Source organism: Panthera tigris, chromosome B4, assembly GCF_018350195.1.
Source record: "Panthera tigris isolate Pti1 chromosome B4, P.tigris_Pti1_mat1.1, whole genome shotgun sequence".
Classification (NCBI taxonomy): domain Eukaryota; kingdom Metazoa; phylum Chordata; class Mammalia; order Carnivora; family Felidae; genus Panthera; species Panthera tigris.
The window spans coordinates 114,538,012-114,561,426 of NC_056666.1; the positions used below are offsets into that span (position 1 = coordinate 114,538,012).

The following is a 23,415-nucleotide window of genomic DNA, read 5'->3' on the forward strand; positions in this document are numbered from 1 at the left end:
GTGAATAAAATGATAGATTTGCTCATAAATGCAAAATTCCTGTATGTTTACTATGAAACTCCTATTGTTGCTTTTTTCTTTGCAGTGGTGGTCAAAATATAACCATCCTGGGCAGAAATTTTGACGTAATTGACAACTTAATCATTTCACATGAGTTAAAAGGAAACATAAATGTAAGTCTTCAGCTACCTTGTAATAATAGTAATTTTCAAGGATGATTTTGTTTTCATCACACTAACATCTACTGGGAAATATCTTTTATTTCTGTGCCTTTGTGATATTACAAGCTTTTTCCTGTTGGATGGTATACACCATCTGGGCCATAATGGAAATAATAAGACCCTCTCCTTGTGGTTGAGTATTTCCAATTGTGGCACAGAGGAGAGAGGAATGAGCCTGGGGCGACAAGGCCTTCCATTTCCTCCACGTGGGCTTTGCAGGGAGGCACTTTAACGCGACCACGTTTAGGACTATGTGTGACCATGCCTTGTGAGGGGTGAAGGCGAGATATCTAGAAGAATAGCATTTTTGTGCAGACATGGTGGCGGGGTTCCCATCGTACTGAGAAAGCTGTGGTTCAGAGGCCAAGTGACCTGCGTGAGCCCCCAGAAATCTTGTCATGTACTCCTGCTCCTGCCATGGTCTGGTTTGGTCCCGTTCCTTCCGACCTCGCCTCCTCTGACTTTGCATTTCCCCACACAGAGGGGGTCTGGTCTCTGGCCCTTGTCCAGCTCTCACACCGCCACAAGTCACACATGGGCCTCGTCACACAAAATGATGGATTTCTCAGATCTAGGTTGGGGCCTCTGAGTGTACTTCTAATTTACTTCTCAGATGCTCTCCCCACTCTCTCTCCCCCTTTCTCTCCTTCCTTAATGAGACATGTGAAGGTAGCAGCCTCTCCTGCCTGACCACTTCCTGCCACAGCTGGAAGATCTGCCCACGGCCACAGACCTGGCTATGTTTGCGACCAGTATGGGTTCAGGCCTAGGTGCAGATGGCCTTCCCGAGTCTTCCTTACGTCCCTGTCATACACGCATCCACGTCCTGACATAGCCAGAGCCAGTTCCAGGCCTTGCCTCGTATCTGATTCCAGGCCATGTCTCCATGATGTGGACACACGCTATTTTTTGTTTCATAATATTGCCAGAGGTGTGAACAACAGATCTAGGGCTGGAATTTGGAGAGGGGTTCAAGGGGAAGGGGGTTTTGTTTGTCCAGATCTTTGCATCAGATCCTCCCACCTATGGCCTCGTCTTACCCTCTCTTTTCAACTGCAATATTAGAAAGTAAATAAAAAACAGGAAAACTCATCATCTAGCAAATTTTTTTCACAAGTTTTATTGCCCCCTTTTTTTAAGATTTTATTTTTATTTTTACTTTTTAAATTTTTTTTAATGTTTTTTATTTATTTTTGAGACAGAGAGAGACAGAGCATGAGCAGGGGACGGTCAGAGAGAGAGGGAGACACAGAATCCGAAGCAGGCTCCAGGCTCTGAGCTGTCAGCACAGAGCCTGACATGGGGCTTGAACTCACGAACTGTGAGATCATGACCTGAGCTGAAGTCGGACGCTTAATCCACTGAGCCACCCAGGCTCCCCTAAGATTTTATTTTTAAGTCCTCTCTACACCTAACGTGGGGTCGAACTCACAACCCTGAGATCAGGAGTTGCATGATTCATGGACTGAGCCAGCCAAGCGGCCCTTATTGCTCTTCCTTATTTTTTTTTTTTATAAATGTTTACTTATTTATTTTGAGAGAGAGAGAGAATGTGAACTGGGGGAGGGGGCAGAGAGAGAGGGAGGGAGAGAATCCCAAGCAGGCTCTGCACTGTCAGCACAGAGCCCGACGCGGGGCTCGAACCCATGACCCAAGCGATCACGACCTGAGCTGAAATAAAGAGTTGGACGCTCAACTGACTGAACCACCCAGGCACCCCATATTAATGTTCTTCTTTAAAACCTTTACCAATCTCTTTTCCAGCAACTTTCTCTGCCCGTCTCTCTGCACACCTAAAAATGACCATATTTATGTTTTGTATAAATAAACCTGTAAAGCAGGCCACACTTTCTGCGTTGTTTCCAGTCTTCATGCTCTGCATTTTCATGGGGGGGTCACGTTGTCCCTTTTTCTTTTGTCTTCCCCTACTTCTCATTAGATCTGCAAAGCCTTTGCCTCCTTGCGGACAGTGATTTCTGCTAAGTGTCACTGAAGGCTCCTCCACAAGGAGCGATGCAGTCGGTAGTATACATGGCCTCACCGGAGGACGGTCCCCTCCCTGCCCACATTTCACAACACGCCTTGAGGGCTCGCACCGCGCACAGACCCTTTGGTGCAAAGTCTTCCTCTTTCTCTAGCCTCCTTCTTCCTGTGCACCCTTTTTCCATTGCATAACCTCCTGGCTGCTTTCATTATCACTAGTAATGTCCACAGTGATAGGAGCTAGCATTCGTTGAGTACCCACTGTGTGCCAGGCACTATTCTAAGCATGTTTGCACATGTAATCTCCTTTAACCCCCATTTCGTTTAACAGGCCCTCATCTCATTTAATTTGATTTTGGGTTAATTCAGCCCTGTGAGTGGGGGAGGTGGTATCACTGTCCCCATTTCGTAGATGAGACATTGGAAGCACAAAGCCATTCAGTTGGCTGGGTCGCCTCTCTCCTAAATCCTAGGGCTAGGACTCAGTGACAAAGTTGTTAAACTGCTCTTTTCTCCTCCGTCAGGTCTCCGAATATTGTATGGCGACTTCCTGCAGGTTTTCAGCCCCCAGCTTCAAGGGTTCGAAAGCGCGGGCCAACGTCACCGTGAAGCTGAGAGTCCAGGAGACCTACTTGGACTGTGGGAGCTTGCAGTATCTTGAGGACCCCAGGTTCACAGGGTGTCGGGTCGAACCCGAGGGGGACACAGAATTGGAAGTGAAAATTCAAGTATGTTTCTCACTTATCTCGGGTGGGATGTGCCCCCTGCCCTTCGCGACTGGCAAGGTGTGCTCGTGTCTGTGGGTTCCCTCGTGCGCCCTGATTTCTCCATCTCCTCTTTGCTCTTCACAGAAAGAAAATGATGACTTCAACATCTCCAAGACAGACATTGAAATCACCCTCTTCCATGGGGAAAATAAGCAATTAAATTGCAGTTTCGAAAATATTACTAGAAATCAAGATCTCACCATCATCCTTTGCAAAATTAAAGGCATCACGAACGCAAACAGCATTGACACCTCTTCCAAGAAAGTCCGTGTGAGTCATCTGCCAGCCCTACCTATTGGTTTTACCTCAGTTGGGGCAGTTCCTTGGCTAAACAGAAGCCAGAGTGGAATCTGCCGTGGATCTTTAGATCTTCACTTTAAATAGCAGATAAACAAAGCTTGTATTGCGAGCACAAGCATAATTCCTACAAAATAGCTGGCAGAATCCATCCATGTGCCTATTGGAATGTCAAAGCATTGAACACACCATTGTCTATAATACTAATGAGTCTTGATAGCTTTTGTTCTAGCCATGCATTTGGACTGTAGCATCTGCAGGCGGAATCTCTAGACCACTGACGAATGAGCTGTCATTCTTTCCCCAAAAGTGGCAGTGACATGTCTTAGCAGATTCCCAGCATACTCAAAGCAGCATTAGATTCTGATGGAGACCAGATAATCTATGTGTTGTTGTGGCCACTTCCTCCACCACAAAGGCACACTTGCAATTCATCTCTCCCCGACATGTTTGAGGGTCCCATCACGGTTATATTTATGTCCCACAATAAAGATGTGAGACCCTTGGGAGAGGAAACATATTAGAAGTCTGTCTTTATGGTGTTCATGCCATATGAGGCTCTTCACAGTCTATACCAAAAAAAAAAAAAAAATGCTTTATGACCTGTAGTCGTAAATATTGAATAAAGGTCAAGGAAAAAGAACATCAGACTGGAAGCCAAAAAAAAAAAAGATGTGTTCATGTTCCAGCTGCACCAGCTAATAGCTGTGTGGCCTTGGGTAGGTCACTTGGCTTTGCTGAGCCTCCCTTTGTCCATCTGTATGGTAAAGAGGGTAGTAATTATTATAAATCAAGAGCACCAACTGAGATTACAAGTGCTCCCACATGTCACATTGGTTGAGAAGAACGGTGGTAGTATTCTCTGCTCATGAGATGGTTCCAGAGTGCCTATACTGAGATGGGGACACAGCAGAGAAGAAAACAGACCCCAAAATTCTGTCTTTGTGGACATTACCCGAAGAGTCATGTAGTGAAGGAAATAATTTAAAAATGTGTTAGGTGGTGGTGATCACCATTGGGAAAAATGAAGCAGCGGGCAGTGATGCAAGTTTTACAATGGTGGGCAGAGAAGGTCTCTCTGGAAAGATAACATTTGAGTAAGGACCTCAAGGAGGAGAGAGAATGAGCCATGGGTTCTCTGGGGTGTGGAGGGTTCTAGATAGATGGAACTGCAAGCTGCAAAGGTCTTGAGTCTGGAGTCTGCCTGGTGCATTTGAGGCACTACAAGGAGGCCAGTGTGGCTAGAGCAGACTGAGCAAGGGGAATATTCCAGAAGGCTGGAGAGTTAATGGAGGGAGCAGGAAGAGGTAAAAGATGATTAGGACCTTGTGGGCCATAGCAAGGGCTTGGTCTTGAGCTCTGGGAAGCCACTGGAGAGTTTTGAGCAGGACTGCCGTGAGCCTACTTAAATGATAAAGTGCATTTAGTCTTCGTGACAAACTTACGAAGAGACAACCCCACATCTCATTTTAAAAATGAGGAAAGTAAGGATCGGATGGTTAAGTTAAACCCCTATGGCAAAGAGGACTAAATTCTAAAATCTCCAGGTGTAGTCCAGTGTACCTCAACTGACATATCTGGAAACTGAGGCACAGTGAATGTTCTCAATGTGCTCAAGATCGCATAGCTAATCTGCCCGAGGTGGGACTTGAATTCATATATCCTACCTAGCTCGTCACCTCTTTTTGCATCTTGGGGAAAATGATTTGGAGGAAAAAGGGTGTATATAAATATGGCACCCAACTCAACTGAGTCTAATGACACTCTGTCTCATCAGGTCAAACTGGGAAACTTAGAGCTCTATGTTGAGCAGGAAACAGTTCCCACCACTTGGTATTTCCTGATTGTGCTTCCCGTCTTGCTCGTGATTGTCATTTTTGGTAAGTGTCCTGTTTGATTTTGTCAGAGAAATTACTCCCTGAGGCGTCTCATCAGGCGGCAGACTCTCAGCTTTCAGGGGCTGTTTGCTTCAATTAAGTATTAATGGATGAAAACCCAAATCACAACTTTGGGAAAAGAATAGTAGGTACATGTTGAGGGCTTTCTAGACATTTTTTTAGTATGCCTTATTAATACAAAGCTGGATTACGAAGATGGTATCTTGGTGCCCGAGAAATATAGTCCACTTCACTTCCCCAATATCGTGAACTGTGATGATGAAGGGCCCATTTACGTTACTCCTTCAGAATTGCTCTGGCATTCTGGACTTTCAAGATCTAGTCATCTTCTCCTGCCTCTCACCTCACCAAACACCAGCCCCTGCTCCCACCGCAGCTCTGCGTTTCCTGGCGGAACTGTGTGTTAGGAGTGTGGTCTGTACTGGGGCACCTGGGCAGCTCAGTCAGTTAAGTGTCCAACTCTTGATTTCGGCTCAGGTTATGATCTCACAGTTCTTGAGTTCGAGCCCCACGTCAGGCTCCACACTGATAGTATGGAGCCTGCTTGGTATTCTTTCTCCCTCTCTCTCTCTGCCCCTCCCCGACTTGCTCTCTATATCTCTCTCAAAATAATAAAAATAAACTTAAATTTAGAAGTGTGATCCGCACCATCTATTCAAGTGTCCCAAGGCTCATCCAAGCACAGAGATCCATGGTGCTTGCTCACCGGCTGAATCTGGTTGCTCACTGGCTGCCAATCTGTTTTGTTTGTTTAAAATTAGGTGAGTCACCTACGTTGTGCACCTGAAACCAGTGTCCTTGTATGCCAGCTATACTTCAACTTAAAAACAATAATTAAATGATTCACATTTTTTTAAACAATCTTTTGAAAATTGGAAAGACCCAGATCATTGGGTCTCCACTTGTCCATAGCTCCAGTTACTGGAGCTGAGTAGTAGCTACACCTTGAGAGAGGGCATGTGGTCACTGGGGTTTTGCCACAGTCTCACCACCTGGGCCACGTGACTCATCTGTGTACCTGGTCCCTGTAGTCGTGTAGTGTGTGGCCTGGTTCTGAGCTGCTTTTCGTCTAAGATCTGTGTCCTCTTGTCCTTCTTAGAAACAGAACTCTCCTCCACCAACTAAGCGCGGCGCACTCCTTGATTTAACACACGCATTGCCTTTCTGACACCTTCTGTTAATAGTTGCCAATGTTTCCTTCCATGCACTCCTTCATTCCTTCATCCATCCCTCCGTCCATTTACCTTGTGTTTACTGAGCACCCACTGCGCAAGTCTCTGGAGCTGGAGAGAATGAGTTAAGGCCTGGCCCTTTCTCCCAGCTGGTTCTGAGTCCAGTGAGGGAAGGACTCCCGTGTGCGATGAACTCACCCAATGGAATGAACTCATTTTGCAAAGACCCTATTTTGCCCTGTTGATCGTTTCAGCTATTTTCTTGTGCTTCGTCCCCAGTTGTCCACCCCTATTATATATCGGGAATCCAGAATTGGGCTTGATATTTTAATAAGGTCTTGGCTGGTACTCGCTTCAAGTAAGAAGAATACTTCTAAATGCTGAGCTCTATTTGAGACTCCGCCAGTGTGAAGCAGCAGTAGATAGAACAGTCTCACCATAGAGTCACCTCCACTTGGTGACTTACTAGAAACCTCTGATCTCTTCCTGTGCTCTTGTGACTCATCACTCCTCTCAGTTTGTTGTAGAGATTGTTTATGCTCTTGACAGCGAAGGGGGCTCAGTTTGACACATGGCTTTTGGCTTCATCAGCATCTGCAAAGCCCTTTAAAACTCTCATCCCCTTCCACGGGGCTCCTGGGTGGCTCAGTTGGTTAAGTGTCCAACTTTGGCTCGGGTCATGATCTCACGGCTTGTGAGTTCAAGCCCCAAATTGGGCTCTGGGTGGACAGCTCAGAACCTGGAGTCTGCTTCGGCTTCTGTGTCCCCCTCACTCTCTGTCCCTCCCCCACTCACGCTCTCTCTTTCTCAAAAATGAATGAACCTTAAAAATTTTTAAAAAAAGAACTCTCACCTCCTTCTTACCGTGATTCCTGGGCACCATGGGTCACCAGCAGCTGGAACAAATGTGAAGTGTACAAATATCTTAGCTCATTGGTCACATTGTTAGTGAAAACACGAAGCACACCTGGCTGAGGCCTGCCACCTGCAAAACCTCTCCACTGTGGCTTCCCCTGGAGGTGTCAGCCATGAAATTCCCACTGCTTGATGGACGTGGCTGCCTCACTCCCTGAGCCAGCGTTGCCCAAAGTGTGGCCTGAGGAACTGTAACCCCAAGTCACACTCCTAGAAAAAGGGGTTCCGTCGTCACATAAATTTGGAAATCACTGCGTGCCCCATCCTTATTTTGAAGATACACAATGCATGTTATGATTGACGCTGTTGACTTTGTGGAGAACTGTATTGAGTTTTGTTTCCTCCTGCATCACTCACATCGACTGGTAGTGGGATCCTTTTATCACGAAGTTTCTGTTAAAGGAGGAAACCCTTTCCAGAATAAGGGTGTAGCCGACAGTTGTTGGGTATTGTTTTTAAAATACAACTCCTGAATGCTTTCTGTGAGTTACTCCTTATAATCCTGTCAACGTCACAGTGAGGCCAGCACTTTGACAGATGAGGCAGCCAGCCACAGAGATGCTAAGGAACTTACCAGAGGTCACACAGCTCATAATTGGTAGAGCAGGGACGTGGACTGAGCACCAAACCTGTTCAGTGCGCTTCTCTGCAGCACAGTTAGAAACCAGATGAAATGGGGAAAGAAGCAATGTCCCAGATCCAAGGGCTCATTGTGGACGGCTCACCATGTCACCCAATTTGATCTATGCAAGTTTGACTTATATAGCTCGCCGTCGATCTGTGGTTTCCTTCTACAATTGCAGCTCCGCTTTATTTCTCCAGGGATGTTTAGAAACATTAAAAAAAAAGAATGGAACAATATACGTGGCCTATGGCTGTAGGGAAACTTGGCTCGTTTCATTACTTTTCAGCCAGCTGGGATCTTTGGTTACAAGTGAAGGTTATTTGATTTAGTTTTTACTATTAAGGTGGGTAGTTTTGTGTTTTCCCACTGCATTTTAGCATCTTCCTCCTTAGAGTGACCCCTTGCTGGGAATGTTCCTTTTGATAAATTCCATCTCTTAAATGCTATTCTTTCTCTCTCTTCCTGTCTCTCTCTCTCTCTCTCTCTAAAAGAAATGTCAAGGTTGGTTTGGTTTTCCTGTTTGTTTTTTGAGTTAACATGTCAATCTGATGCTGGATGTCTGTCTCCTCAGCGGCCGTGGGGGTGACCAGACACAAATCGAAGGAGCTGAGTCGCAAACAGAGCCAACAGTTGGAGCTCCTGGAGAGCGAGCTCCGGAAAGAGATACGTGACGGTAGGCTCCAAAATTTTATTTGTAAAAAAACAAGCCTTTTTTTTTAATCATTTTTTTCTTTTTTACCCTTAAATGGAGCTGGCCACAGTAATGAGAACTGTTTGTATAATAGAAGACATCTGAACAGCAGGGTCTAGGCCTGGCTTTGTGTTTTATTTCAGCTCTGCTCTGCAGCCAACCAAGTAATTATCTATTGTTTCTTCTTTAATGAAAACCAAGGTCATACTCCGTGTTAGACAAAACAGCAGAAGATCTTATCCATTGTTTGTTGAGTTAAAATATTGCTCTTGGGATTCTGTTTTGCAGGCTTTGCTGAGCTGCAGATGGATAAATTGGATGTGGTTGATAGTTTTGGAACTGTTCCCTTCCTTGACTACAAACATTTTGCTCTGAGAACTTTCTTCCCTGAGGTAAAAGAGCATTGATCATATTCCTAAGGTTGAGTCTTGAATAATAATGAAGGTGCTTGTTGCTATTGTCAAAATGGGTGTTTGCTTCCAAGGCAGCTGTAGATAACGTGCTTGGTACAAAATAATGGCTCAAGTTTGAGCAGAGCAGGGAGCAGGACAATTATTAATTGGATTGATGAGGATATAAAGCAGTGATGGGTCACTGACAATTATTCTTTGTCCAGTAACAAAAACCTAGGAGGGACAGAAGTTCAGAGTGATGATTTTTGCTTTATTTTACTACCCGTTTAGAGCTGAATTTGTAGCTGGGAAGCCCGCTAGTTTATTTAAAAATCAATAAATTGTGGGCTGGCCAATTTGTTGTGTTTATCTGCATGACTTCTATTGCGGCTACTAGATTATTCACTATTTACTTCTCAATTGGAAATGAAAAGAACTATGGGCCGAGAGGGAGGGAAGTCGACATGTGTAGAATTTGAGTTGATAGCAGCCATTTTTAGCAATGTCGAGTTTTTATGGTTCTCTTCAACAGTTGTTCTCTGGCTGATCAGTCCGTATCATCCTCATTTAGTAGAAATAGTTGCACGAAATGATTGATTAATCCGTCCTGGGACTCCGAGGAGTAGTCTACTTTAACCCTTTGGGTTTTCAGTCTCACTCTGTTCTAACGCCTCCATCTTCTCCCCCACTCACTCAGCCTTCCTCCTTCACACTCCCAAGTCTTGGGTGAGGTACACTCATCTGCCTGCCATCACCTCCACATCCTGATGCCCCCACTTCACCATGTTGCCCTTTTTTGTCCAGAACTGGTGACCACAGAGGGGCCCAACCTCTGGAACATCAACACAGACGATCATGTTTAACTCTAGATTTCTAAACAAAGCCAGCCCAGAGCTTCTATCACCTTACCAGAGCTTCTCATCTACATTTGGCCAGAAGCCTAGAGTTCAGAAGCTCAGACACATGCAGTAAGCAATTTCCAGTTTCTCTATAATTCTAGAAGCAGACATCATGATATGTGATGCTGTGTCTCAAGGTTGGGATACCTCCATAAAACACCCACCATATTTTTTGTTTTTTGGTCCAAGCCTTACTATTGTAAATCAAGAAGGCTATAAATAAGACCTCAGTTTTTTGTGCTGGTACAATATATTTTTTAAACTTCTCCTCCAGGAGTACCAGGCACCCAGGCTTGCATTTGCCACCTCATCCATCCATTTCTATGGCAGAACACCACCTAGGGAGGGGGGTTCAATTCCCTGAATCAGGATGACTATGCAGGACATCACCAGTCCTATTCACCTGCTATCTGAGATCCCCATTAAGAATTTAATAGCAATAAAATAACAGAGATTTCTACCATCAACATGAGGATTGTGTGGGCTTTTACGGTTAATGATTGCTCTTGAGTGCTGAAGGGAGTAAAACTGCGACCTGAAAAAGAAATTGCCCTGTCTTCTAAATTCGGTAATCAAGAGCAAGATAAGTGATGAATGCAAAAGACACTGTTGCAAATTGACTGTTTTGGAGGGTGGGCGGGGAATCCCAGGAACAATGCTGTATTATTTTAGAAGAGAGATACAGCTGACCCTTGAACAACACGGGTTTGAAGTGCACGGGTCTACTGATACATGGATTTTTTTCAGTAAAACAGTACAATCTCATAAGTGTATTTTCTCTTCCCTATGGTTTTATTTTATAGCTTTTTTAAAATTTTTTATTAAAACCTTCTTTTAAAAAAAATTTTTTTTTAACATTTATTTATTTTTGAGACAGAGACAGAGCATGAAATGGGGAGGGTCAGAGAGAGAGGGAGACACAGAATCCGAAACAGGCTCCAGGCTCTGAGCTGTCAGCACAGAGCCCAATGCGGGGCTTGAACTCACAGACCGCGAGATCATGACTTGAGCCGAAGTTGGACGTTTAACTGACTGAGCCACCCAGGCGCCCCTTTTTATAGCTTTTTTTTTTTAAAGTTTATTTATTTTGAGAGAGCATGTGAACACACATGAGTAGAAGAGGGGCAGAGAGATAGAATCCCAAGCAGGCTCCATGCTGTCAGCATGGAGCTCCACACAGGGCTTGATCTCACAAAGTGTGAGATCATGTCCTGAGCTGAAGTCAAGAGTCATACACTTAACCGACTGAGCCAACTAGGTGCCCCCTTCCCTATGATTTTCTTAATATTTTCTTTTCTCTAGCTTATTTTATTATAAGAATACAGTTACAATACAAAAAAACATATAAACTGTGTTAATCAATGGGTTATGTTATTGGTAAGGCTTCTTGTCCACCAGAAGGGGTCCACCCCTTGTGGACTATTAGTATTTAGGTTTGGGGAAAAAGTCATATGCAGATTTTCGACTGTGCAGAGGATCAACGCCCCTAACCTCCTCATTGTTAAAGGGCCAACTGTAGTTGCAAGAAGCCAAACTGATTTAACTCAGGGTCATGTATAATCTTGAATGGCAGTTGGGAAAGACATGAAAGCCAAAGTCGGGAGGAGTCACTACGGGAGAGGACCCAGAAAAAACAAGGATAACTATCAGAACCCTATAAAGACCCAAGTTACAATTGAATTTATAATAAAAGATATAGAGAACCAGAAGATCATAGTCTTTGATCACAGTGCCAGTTGAAATATATTCTAGGCTGCAGATAAGTCCTGTGTCAATTAGGCCCTTTACAGATCTATCCGGGAGCCACATCCTCCAGGCCTGGAGGTTGGGTGTTGGATGAAAAACGTGAGTGGTTAACACCTACCAGACAACAGTAGGCAAAACCGCAGGAAATTGTTCACAGAGGCCAAGGTATTACCTGGTTCTGTGCCCTGCCCTTTGGTTTTTGGCTTTTTAAAGCCTTTGTTTTCATTCTATTGACTGGTTTGTTTTGCTGAACATAGGAGAAGAAATAAGAGTGAGCAGTGCATCCTACCTCCTAGAAGAGGGAAATTTAAATGAAGGGAGGAAGGAACCTTAGAATACAGGGAGCCATCATGGCATTTCCCTATTTAAGGTCAGGAATCAATCTGTTTAAACTGTCCATATAAAGTTGGTTCAGCAGAAAAATGTTAGGAACTAGAAAATGCAAACCCAAGGTCTGATTTTTCTGCATATTACTAGAGGAGAATATGACCAAAATAGTTTGAGGTCTTCTGCTTAGGCTAACAAATTTGAAACTATAAAGCAAAAATCCTCTGCAGAAGAAATTTACTTTAATGAGGTATAAAAATAGCCTAAAGTTTCAAATATTACCCCTAAAAAAGAGGAAGAGAAAAACCTGAATATTCAAGTTTATATTTTCATTCTGTTGACTCACTTGAAGTGTTACTCGGCATGCTTTTAAAATTTAATCATTTAATTCCAATCAGATTTATGACACATTAAAAAAGGAAACTCAAATTTAAAATTTCACATCCAGGAGCCACACAGCATAGCACACAAAAATAATTGTAGAAACCAGCAGAACAGTAGCCTTGCGGTCTAGTTTGCCATAAATTCGTGACAAAAACAATAAAAACAGCTGCCATAGAGAACTTACCGTGCACCTATTCGTTTTGTTTTCACCCTAAGCCTAGGAGGTGGGAATCAGGAGTGTCCCCATTTTGCAGATGAGGAAAGTCAGACACAGAGAAGTCACATAACTTGCCCAAAGTCAAGTGACCAGTAGGTGAAAAAACCAGGACAGGAGCCCAAGTAATTTGGCTCCACATCCTAGCTTTTAACCACCCCACTCAAGCCCTCTCCAGTAACCCTGTACATTGAGACAGTAGATACGACTAAGCTGAGACTTGTAAAAACTTACCGAGACGACTCCATATTTATCTTTAGAAGGTAAATTGCTTGAGGAGTGGTCTGCACATTTGCATAATCTTCTTTACCACTTCTTTCACCTTCGAGTCAGTTCTTTTGAAGTGTGAGATTCCTTCCTCTACCAAAAATGGGACTGATGCAATAATCATTCTTCGTCTTAGAGGCTTCCAGAATCCACTGGTGCTTCTGGAGAGCTGAATAATTATTTATTATGTATCAGAGGATGTACAATGAACCTAAGCCCAGAGGCTCTTCAGATTAGCAACCAGTGGCTCTACTTTATTAAAACGGACTTGGGTATTATAGCAAAAATACACTATTCATTTCCTTTGGATGTTATGAATAATAAAAGTGTCTCCTTCCTCTCAGTCAGGTGGCTTCACACACATCTTCACTGAAGATATGCATGTAAGTCTATAAGTTTTCATCTTTAGCCCATGATTGCCTTTCATCATGTCCTCTTCCTCCTCCTCATCCCCATTATTGAATTTTTGTGAGTTTTTTGGAATCATGAACTCAATATTAAATAACCTATCATTTTGGGAAACCCATTGTGGATCTATCTTCTAACTTTAATAAGTTTATATATTTATATTAATTATATTATATTATATTATATTAATCATATCATATCATATCATATCATATCATATCCATTTGTTTTTTCCAGAACAGAGATGCCAATGATAAGAATGAAAGTCTCACAGCCTTGGATGCCCTAATTTGTAATAAAAGTTTCCTTGTTACTGTCATCCACACCCTTGAAAAACAGAAGAACTTTTCAGTGAAGGACAGGTATTGGTCAATTTATTTATATTTTGGAAGTCATTAAGTAGGGGAAATAAAAACTCTTGAGCCCCTTGTTTTATTTCCAAACCACAACCTGAACTCGGTATCTTGAAAATGTAGATTTACCTATAGAGGCTGCCTGATCGAAGGGTCATGAAGCCATGATTGCTCCATTTCAGATATCACACAACCTCAACGTAAATTCTGTTTTGAAAGACACACACACACACACATATACTCCTCCCACCAAAACAAACAAACAAAAACCCTGAAAAACCCAACCCCAAGAAGAAAACATGAGTCCTGAATCAAAAAAGCAGAAGTATTATTTTCTGTTTCTAAAAACACCTGAAAATTTGGGAAAGACGGTCACTTCTTGTTTACCACTTTAATTTAAAAGTTTAAGTGCTAGAAACACATAAAAAGTCCTGGAATTAACATTGGTGCCTGGTTTTTATGGATTGAGGACAAAGGTGGTTGACCTAAGACATTAAAGAATACAAGTGCCCACAGGACAGCACCCCATCGCCCTTTGGCTTCTCTAGAAGATACCATCAGTGCCAAGCCCAGCCACAGCGAATAGTTAACCTCATTAACCAAGGCTCTTTTTTTATGTGCTTCTTTATCATCTGTATACCTTCTTTTTTTTCTTTCAATTTTATTGAGATGTAATTGACATACAGCACTGTATAAGTTTAAGCTGTGCAGCATAATGATCTGACTTACACGTATTGCAAAATGATAACCACAATTAAGTTTAGTTCGGATCCATCATCTCGTACAGAGACAAAAAAAGTGGGGGCGGCGGGGGGGGATGAACTTTTAGGATTTACTCTCTTAGAACTTTCAAACATACCATACAGCGGAGTAGCTGTAGTCATCGCGTTGCACGTGACATCCCTAAGCATTTACTTCTCTTATAACTGGAAGTTTAGACCTTTTGTCCACCTCCCTCCAATTGCCCCTTTGTCCCCCACCTCTGGTAACCACAAATCTTTTTCCGTGAGCTTGCTTCTTTTTCTTTCTTTTTTTTAGATTCCACACGTAAGTGAAGTCACATAATACTTGTCTTTCTCTGATTTTTTTCATTGAGCATAATGCCCTCAAGGTCCATCCATGTTTCCACAATGGCAAGATTTCATTCTCTTGTATGGCTGAACGGTATTCGGGGTTGGGGGGGGGGGGCGGTGTGTGTGTGTGTGTGTGTGTGTGTGTGTGTGTGTGTGTGTGTGTGTGGTACGCAAATATACCACATTTTCTTTATCCATTCATGTGCTGATGGACAGTTGTTTCAACGTCTTGAGTATTGTAACCAGGGCTCTATTTTTAAACAGGTGTCTGTTTGCCTCCTTCCTGACCATTGCCCTGCAAACCAAGCTGGTCTACCTAACCAGCATCCTGGAGGTGCTGACCAGGGACTTGATGGAACAGTCTAGTAACATGCAGCCTAAACTCATGCTGAGACGCACAGAGTCTGTGGTTGAAAAACTCCTCACAAACTGGATGTCGGTCTGCCTTTCTGGTTTTCTGCGGGTAAGTGTCCTATCCCTTGGCCGGTCAGAGGTAAGACAATAGGTGGTTATTTTTAGCAGATGCTAATGCCTTTGCCAGGGTAAGTCCTGAACACTCCATGGTGTCAGCATTTAACCTCTTTGAGACTTGGTCCTTGGCAGGAGCAAGTGGAGGGGAAAATAAGAATTGTTTTTGCTGTAACCTATGTAAATGTGACTCATTTAGAATTTCCTCAGGTAAAACTTTTTTTTTTTCTCTTTGAAACAATTTCACTGTGGTAAAAACAATTAACATGAGACCTATCCTCTTACCAGATTTTTAAGTGTGTAAAACGGCGTTGTTATCAGTAGGCACGATGTCGTACCACAGATTCCTAGAACTTATTTGTCTCGTGTAACTGCAGTTTTCTACCCATTGGCTTTGGGTATAAATCACACCGGTAATTAACAACCAGGGCCCAGGCGGTCTAGTTAAGAGAAGAGACTGAGGGGACAGAATATTTCAGATGCTGAAGTGAGCACGTGACTCGAAGGGCCTCTGAAGCATCTTGGAAATACCCGTTTACCTACTAATACAGGAAGCTAATTACACTCCATTCTAACCAGTCCTTCCACATGGTTCTGTTTGTTTAGCAAGTCTCCAAAGAGCCGCCCGCCCCCTGAGTTCCAGTTGGAGTTACTGTCTGAATGTGGTTGTAGCCTGATTGAATCTTAACATCCTTTTGAATGCAAAGTTTGTGCAGACTCCAGTGGGTCAGAGCATGGGTCCTGGAGCCCGCCTCCTGGTCTGCATCTGGACTCCCGTCACTTACTAGACGAGCCTTCCGGACCTGTCTCGGCCTTGATTTTATAACCTATGGAATTGGAGGAAGAGTATTTTAGGGCTGTTCTGAAGCCTGGATGAGAAAATGCATGTAATTGCTTGTCACCAAGTAAGCACTCCATAAATGTTGGCTGTTATTATAAAATATTAATAGGAAAAGAAGAGTGTTCTGTTGAACCCAATCTTCGTTCAGCCCTCTGAGGCCCCTGTACAGAAGATTCTTAACCTTCTTTAATTTCACCAGCCATCCAGATTCCAGCAAAACTGCATAATTGTGTATTTGTAGCTAGTTCCAAAATCTAATTAAACTTTGAATAAGATACACTGTTATGCCACAGGTTTTAACAGTGCTACTTAAGTTTAGATCCAAAAGCAGCACTTTAAATAGACTGTGCTTAGTTTAATGTTTAATGCAATCTTACAAGTAGATGCACAACGTTTTTTTCTTGTTTTTTTTCTTTTTTTAACCGATGCCTTCCTCTCCCAAGGCGCTACCCATTTATTAAGATTAATGAAATCTGCCGCCTTTTCTGTTTACTTGGTATAAATCATCATACGCTTTGGGGAGGTGTTGAGCAGTTACTTCTGGGGTGAATGTTTTTGCTTTCGACCATCTTAGCCTCAGCCACAACCACATCTAGACAGAGGCGGCTGGCCCCACACCTGGGTCCTGGGTCTTAGTCTTAAAAGGCAGGCTCCTGCCCCACCACTGAATCACAAGCCCTGGGGGTGGTTTCCAAGCTTCTCTAAGTCATTGCATGCGCCTTACATTTGAGAATCCTGCGGTAATAGAAAGAGCCCTGGAGTGGGAGTCTTGGGTAGAAGCAGCAGGTTTGGGCTCTAAATTCATGTCAACCCCAGTTAGCTGTGCGTCTCTGGGAATGGTACTTCTCACCTGAGCAACTGTTTTCTGTCCACTCCGTAGGGGGGCGTGGTCACTGGTTTTAAGTTTCTTTCCAGCCCTCTCTCCTGGGATCTGAGCCCTCAAGTGCCGGTTGGAGCCTTGTTTTTGCTCCCCTGGGGCCTTAAAGAGGCGAGGGTGTTCCAAAAATCTGGGCGCTAAGCCCAAACGGCTCCCTTGAGCAGAGGATTCTGGGTCAAGAATTTGCAGTGCTGATTCAAGAGTATGTCGAGCACTTGAGACGGTGAGGGCCGTGCGCGCGCCAGGAGGAAGCGGCAGTGAGCTAGTCAGTCAGTGAGGCTTTCATTCTCAGTGGAGTAATTCCCTGTGCTGCAGAGGGTCTCACGTCCCACACCAGAAGCCCAAGGGGGTAGGGGACTCTGACAGCCTTGGTCCTTCCACCCTGCCCCACACCCTGTTGCCCAGATGCCACTGGCTCTGTGACCCCCCGGTGACTTCCTCCTCTCCACTTCCAGGGCTCCGTGAGGGAAGTATTCCTAATAACGGCCATTTATTGGGTGTGCCAGACATCATGCTAAGAGTTTTGCTTTGTTTTTCTCGTGGCATCCTCTCATTTAACCCTGTGAGAGGAGTATCTTGATGACCATTTTGCACACGAGGGCATTGGGGCACACGGAGTGGACATGACTCTCCTCGGACCCCACAGCTGGTTTTGGGAAAGCACCAGGGTTTGAGAGCTCTTCGCCACCCCGCTTACTGCTTCCCCAGTGAGGCGGGTACCGCAGGCTTACGGGAGGATTTAAGGATAGAAGGAGATCACAGGCATGAAAGCCTCTGGCTCAGCCAGGGCCAGAGTCTGGTCTCACAAAGAAAAGGAAGGTGAAGGGGCCGAGCTTTGTTCCCATCACAGGAGTGGTTCCGGAAGGTGCACTCCCCCACAGCCGGCTCCCTGGGGAGCTGTGTTCTCTGGTCCCGTAAGACACCCAAGCCCCCAGCAATTGTGACTAACTTAGAACTTGTGTTCGATAGTGACGGAGAGGGGGCGCCTGGGTGGCTCCGTTGGTTAAGTGTCCAACTCTTGACTTCAGCTCAGGTCACCGTCTCGCGGTCCGTAGGATCGAGCCCCATGACGGGCTCTGCGCTGATAGTACGGAGTCTGCTTGGAATTCTCTCTCTGCCCCTCCCCCACTCTCTCTCCCTCCCTCCCTCTCTCTCAAAATAAATGTATTTTTAAGGTGATTTTATTAAAGCACGGGGATGGGACCCACAGGCAGGAAAAGCTGCCAATAAACACACATTTTTAAAAAATAGTGACAGACCTCATAGTTTTCTAAGCCAGATACACGTCAGAATCCCCTGGGAAGGTGTTAAAACCACAGATGCCCAGGCCTCACCTCCGGAAATTCTGGATCTGTAGGCCTACAGTAGGGTCCAGGCATCTGAATTTTTTACATGAGCCCCAAGGAATTCTGGTGACGATTACCCAGGTTTAGAACCCTGGGTGTGGATAACAGTGTAAGGCAAAATATTACTTACCTCCATCTAGCTGCACTCTGGAGAATTCTGGGGAACTCCTGACTCCAAAGCCATGGAGTCCATAGCTGCCCTCCAGCCCCGCAGAGCCCACTTGACCCCTAACCGCAGCCTCTGTGGGCACATCCAGCCCACAAGGCTCGTAAGGACACTCACCCCTGTCTCTGATGCGTGCTGGAGGGAAAAAGAGAAGTGGGAGTTCTAAGTTTGCAGCCAGGACATTACCCAAGGGGACAGAGGGAAAGAGAAGAGAGCAGCATTGTTGTGAACCATGAGATAAAGGAAGTTTCCCAGAAGAATTTAAATGTCAGGTGCTAGTCCCCGCTCTCTCCCCACCTGGGAAAGTTTTGAACATTCCAACTGTGTCCTCCACTAAGGAAGAGACTCCAGGACATGTCAGCAGGGAAGAGAAGCGTGATAAAGGGAAGCCAGTGGAATGGAGGGTGGCAGAAGGGGACCAAAGGAAACCCTGGGACTGGGGAGGGCACATGTTTTTGCAGGGAGTATAAAGCATGGGATGGGCAGGCTGGGGGAGGGGGGGACGGGGTGAGATCCCAAGAATCTTGAAAGAGGTCTTTGTTTACCTGTTCAGGGGAGAGCAGGGGAGAGACCCAGTGGAATTTCTCCTTTTCAAGCCGGGCTGTGACACTGAACGGTAAACGGGTGCTTCAAGCCTTAGCCACTTGGCTGGTATCCTCATCACCAAGGCAGTTTGACTTCCAGGTTCCTGGCTTTTCCTCTCCCATGTTTGGTTACTGTCTGTTGATTGTAGACCTTGATTGTTTAGCAAATATGCTACTGAGGACCGGGGCTGCATGCTCTGTGAGGCTGAAATGATAGAACACACCAGCCTCCCACTTGAGCCGCTCAGAGCCCACGCAAGCACAGTGTGGCTGCAAAGTGGAGGCATTTCAGTCCCCCTGAGGGTGGTAGGTAGCCCCTGGTGTAGGCACAGATGCACACGGCAGAAGTTGGGAGCAAGACGCAGTCGGGATGGGCTGAATTTGGGAGGAAGGCCTTAGAGCTATGGTGTCGGCTCTGGCCCAGGGAAGGGAGTTAGGGTACACGAGTGGCCCCACACCAGCAAAGGCAAAGGCTGCCGGTACATGTCCCACCCGCAGCTCTGCAAACCACAGGGTGCTGGCCGGCACCAGGGGAGAAGGGAGGAAGGCTACCGATTGTGATAACTGAAGGCCACTTCCTTCATGAGAAGCTCTTAACACCAAAAAGTACCCTCTTGGCAAACGTACAAAATGTTCTGACATTTATTCTGGTTACCAGAGCTAATTATCGTGTGTGCGTTCTAATGCCGTTTATTTTTGGTTTGCTCAGAAGGGCGATTCAATAAGAATGTAAACAAAGCTTAGGCCTCTGCATCTCCTATAGGCATTAGCCAATATGAGCATCCATCTGCCATATAGAAGCTTAAACGTCACAGAACCACCCTCTGAGAACTTCGTGCTGCTGTTGACTGTAAATTCTGGGTGTGTGTGTGTGTGTGTGTGTGTGTGTGTGTGTGTGTGTGTCTGTGCCTGCATGTGTGGGGAGAGGAGGCGCTTCCTGAGTTTTGCACCCAATCCTGAGTGAAGCAGTGTGTATTTTCTTGGGAGTCTCGTGTGGATTGTTAGAAGACACCGCCTCCTGTCTCCTGTCGCACTGCCATAAACTGAAACTTTAACTCTTTGGAAGAAAGTACAGTGGATTCTGCAGACCGCTAACTGTCGCCTTTGTGTCTCTTCCCAGGAGACGGTTGGAGAGCCATTCTATTTGCTGGTAACGACCTTGAACCAGAAAATAAACAAGGGTCCCGTGGATGTGATCACTTGCAAAGCCCTGTACACCCTCAACGAAGACTGGCTGCTGTGGCAGGTTCCAGAATTCAGTACTGTGGTATGTTGGTGATGAAGCCTTCCTTCCAGACTCGGAAAGAAGCCTGGCTGGGAGTTGGATGGTGGGGTGGGGGTGGGGGGGGGTCCCTTAAAATGAAGCGGTATCATTCCTACTGTGGGAGGCCTCAGACAATGAGTTAATTAAAAACAGTAGTTGATAAACTATTAACACGTGTTCACATAATAGATTTTAATTACTGGGATGGGGGTGGGGAGGCTTGTAATGATGCCTGGGGTGCTCATCAATTTCCAAAGATTTTAATATCAGGATAGCTTATAGCTTTCAGCGTCGTCAAAGGAAATGCAAAGCGCTCCCTATTCAGCACTTATAATTGCAATCAGAATTTCTCAAACGGCTCTGCTCTGGAAGACAATGTGTGAAGATGTATTTCAACCAAATTGAGGCCGTCTTATTTTAGAACGATAACACAAGACAAATTCCACTGTGTTCCCCATGCAACATGACACCCTTACTTTATTTTCATGGATTAGTTACAAATGTTTGGTGTCATGCACTTAATGTTCTGTGATCTCATAGATATTTTTAGAGGAACGCTGTAAATCACTCCAGGAAGATGACTGCCTGGCTGCTGGAAGGTTTCACCCAGTGGAGAACTTCCTTTTCACCCATCCCTACCCCCCACCACCCTCTTCTCTTCCCTTCCTAAAGGAAGAGAGACCGATTTCCTGCGCGCTCACAGATTTTAGAGAAAGGGCCAAGCCCGGCAAATACCTCCGAAATTACTTAGGCATTTTCTGCTCGTGGAGACGAGGGAAAGAGGTCGCCGTCATTTGGTTTTGATCTTCAGCTTCGTGGAGACTCTGGGCTTCTTCACAATCTCGTTAGTGGAGGAGGAGGAGAAAATGATGGTGGGGTTTTGGTATTACTGAGTCTCCTGTGGCTTAGCTCTGGACGGTGAGAACCGTGGTGTCATCCTGGAAGAATTCCTTCCCTAATTGGAGAAGGCACCACGTCGCTGTGGGCCGTGTTATGGTTACGTCCTCTGGTGGGAGAATAGTCCACAGATCGGCTGCTTCGAGTTCTAGGTCACTGCCCCATGCAGCTTACCCTGCCCTGAAGGCACCACGCCCGACTGCCATCCACAAGGCGGGAGGCTTGAGCAGAAAGTCAACATTTCTCAGTGTTCTGATTTCCGTTACTACAACTGTCTGTAGCCAAGAAGCGAGGGGCAGTGGCTCTCAGATTTTAACATGCATCAGAATCCACTAGAGAGTTCATCAAGCACCAGTTGCAAGGCAGCACCCCAGAGTTTCTAATTCAGTAGGTCTGCGGAGGGCCTGGGATTTTGCATTTTTAAAGCGCTCCCTGCAGAAGCAGCTGGTCCCAGACCCCCCAGGAGAACTGCTGGTATAGTGATGAAGAGGCACACACTGTATCCTGCCTCTGCCCCTGCGTGACTCGGGGCACGTTTCCCAAGCTCCCTATGCCTCAGTCTCCTCAGTGGAGATGACAATGATGGTGCCTGCCTGTTTCATGGGTGTCGCAAGGGTGCAGAGTCAGTGTTCTGTAAAGCACTTAGGACACTGACTGCTGTGTGCGGGCCGTGTAAATCTGTATTAAATTTAATTCACCCCTCCCCAGGCACTTGTTAGAAACGCAGATCCAGATAGGCCGATGCCTGGGCCTCCCCTCAGGACTGATTAAATCAGAACTGCTGGGGACGAAGCCCAGGCACAGATAGACTTTTTTTTTTTCAACACTCCAGATAATTCTAATGTACGTCCTGCGCGGAGAGGGCAGGGTGTTTTGGAGAACAAAACAAACTTTGTTTGCATCAGGGTCTGTCGACACCTTCCCCTATGATTGTTTGAAGACGGACCCAGGGCCTCGGTCCTAGCCCCAGGGATGTTCATGCTTTCACTTTGAAACATTTTCCAGGCCCCACGGATTCCCAAAGAGAAATATCTGTGAGCGTGTATAGGTTGGGGGAAATGTAGCACTGATTTAGTTTCATGAAAGCATGAACCCCCAGCAGGAAGGAGAGGACCCAGCTGGGAGTGGGGAAGGAGTCAAATGCCCGAAGCAACTTTGGAGGTTTGAGTCCTTTCTAATGTTTTACATGGAAACACTTTTTCCGCCTTTCATTTTGAAATGTTATTTATTTCACAGTCAATTAAGACCATGTGTTTCGGATTTGTTAACTCTCAACTCTTCATCCAAATGTTTCTTGATGTTGAAGGGATTCATGTTGATTCTTGGATTCTCTTTTCCTTTATAGCCCCTGGGGAGAAGGCTAATGGGAAATTATGAATTTAGAAATCCAGATAGATCTTTCTTTTCAAATGCAGATTTGCCAGTAGATAGGAACTGGAAAAGGGGTAGACCGCTCGTTTCCAGGGGCCTTGCCTTTAAAAATGATTTTTACTCCCTTGTATTGTACCTGCCCCAACCTGTCTGTTTCATGGTGGATGGTTATATTAGAAGCTCCAGAGAAGGCACATGATCTGGGCTATGCTTGTGTGACAAAATGTTGGCAGAAGGTCAATATAAAAATTTAAGGTTTTTCATTTCCTTTCAGGCAAGTTCCCCCCGCCTTAACCATTGTATTATAATTTTCTTCCTTCCTCCCTCCTCCTCCCCCCCTCCCTCTCTACTCACCTTCTCCCCTCTTCCCTCCCTCTCCTTCTTTCTTACCTCCCTCCTGACCGCCCCCCCCCCCCCGCCACCCCCGTCATGAACACCCAGTGGTTTGAGATCTCGATTTTCTAAATTTGCCTGAGGTGGTTTATGTAATTGAAAACCAGGGTATGCTGAACAAACTCGATTCTGTGTGTGTGTGTGTGTGTGTGTAAATTCTTTCAAGGAAAGAAAAGTCAGAAAAAAAAAACAAGAGCAGCCACACGAGCAACTTGAAATGACAGAGCCTGCTACCACGACAGGGACACATTTAAAAGGGGCCCCCCAAACTCCCGTTTGGCTAAGTGCTCAGAAACACAGCACCGCATGTAACAACCCGAGAGCTAGGTTTCACACCTCTAAGATTAGGATGTGTTCTCCCTGAGGTCTGGGGTGTTTTCTAGAACACAAAGACATCCTGCCAATTTCTCATACGTGAAATCGTTCTACTAACAAATGGGCTCTGAGAGGCAATTCTTTGCTCACTGCAAAAATTCCTCTCTTTGCTCAAAAAGCCCCATACGGCCATACTTACTCAGGTATCACGGGAAACATCCTTCTCTATCAAGGCATTGCAGGCTGGCGTTCGATGAAGAG

General features: G+C 45.2%; 1 protein-coding gene across 1 annotated transcript in view; it reads left to right on the plus strand.

The window, feature by feature from the left end:
- PLXNC1 (plexin C1) overlaps positions 1 to 23,415 on the plus strand; it is a 147,619-nt gene that overhangs the window by 90,537 nt on the left and 33,667 nt on the right. The window contains exons 12-21 of the mRNA XM_042992898.1: positions 86 to 173; positions 2,729 to 2,932; positions 3,056 to 3,241; positions 5,046 to 5,148; positions 8,450 to 8,551; positions 8,858 to 8,961; positions 13,143 to 13,181; positions 13,444 to 13,568; positions 14,897 to 15,095; positions 20,035 to 20,181. Coding sequence (XP_042848832.1) covers positions 86 to 173; positions 2,729 to 2,932; positions 3,056 to 3,241; positions 5,046 to 5,148; positions 8,450 to 8,551; positions 8,858 to 8,961; positions 13,143 to 13,181; positions 13,444 to 13,568; positions 14,897 to 15,095; positions 20,035 to 20,181 — 1,297 coding nt within the window. The remainder of the gene's footprint in view (positions 1 to 85; positions 174 to 2,728; positions 2,933 to 3,055; positions 3,242 to 5,045; positions 5,149 to 8,449; positions 8,552 to 8,857; positions 8,962 to 13,142; positions 13,182 to 13,443; positions 13,569 to 14,896; positions 15,096 to 20,034; positions 20,182 to 23,415) is intronic.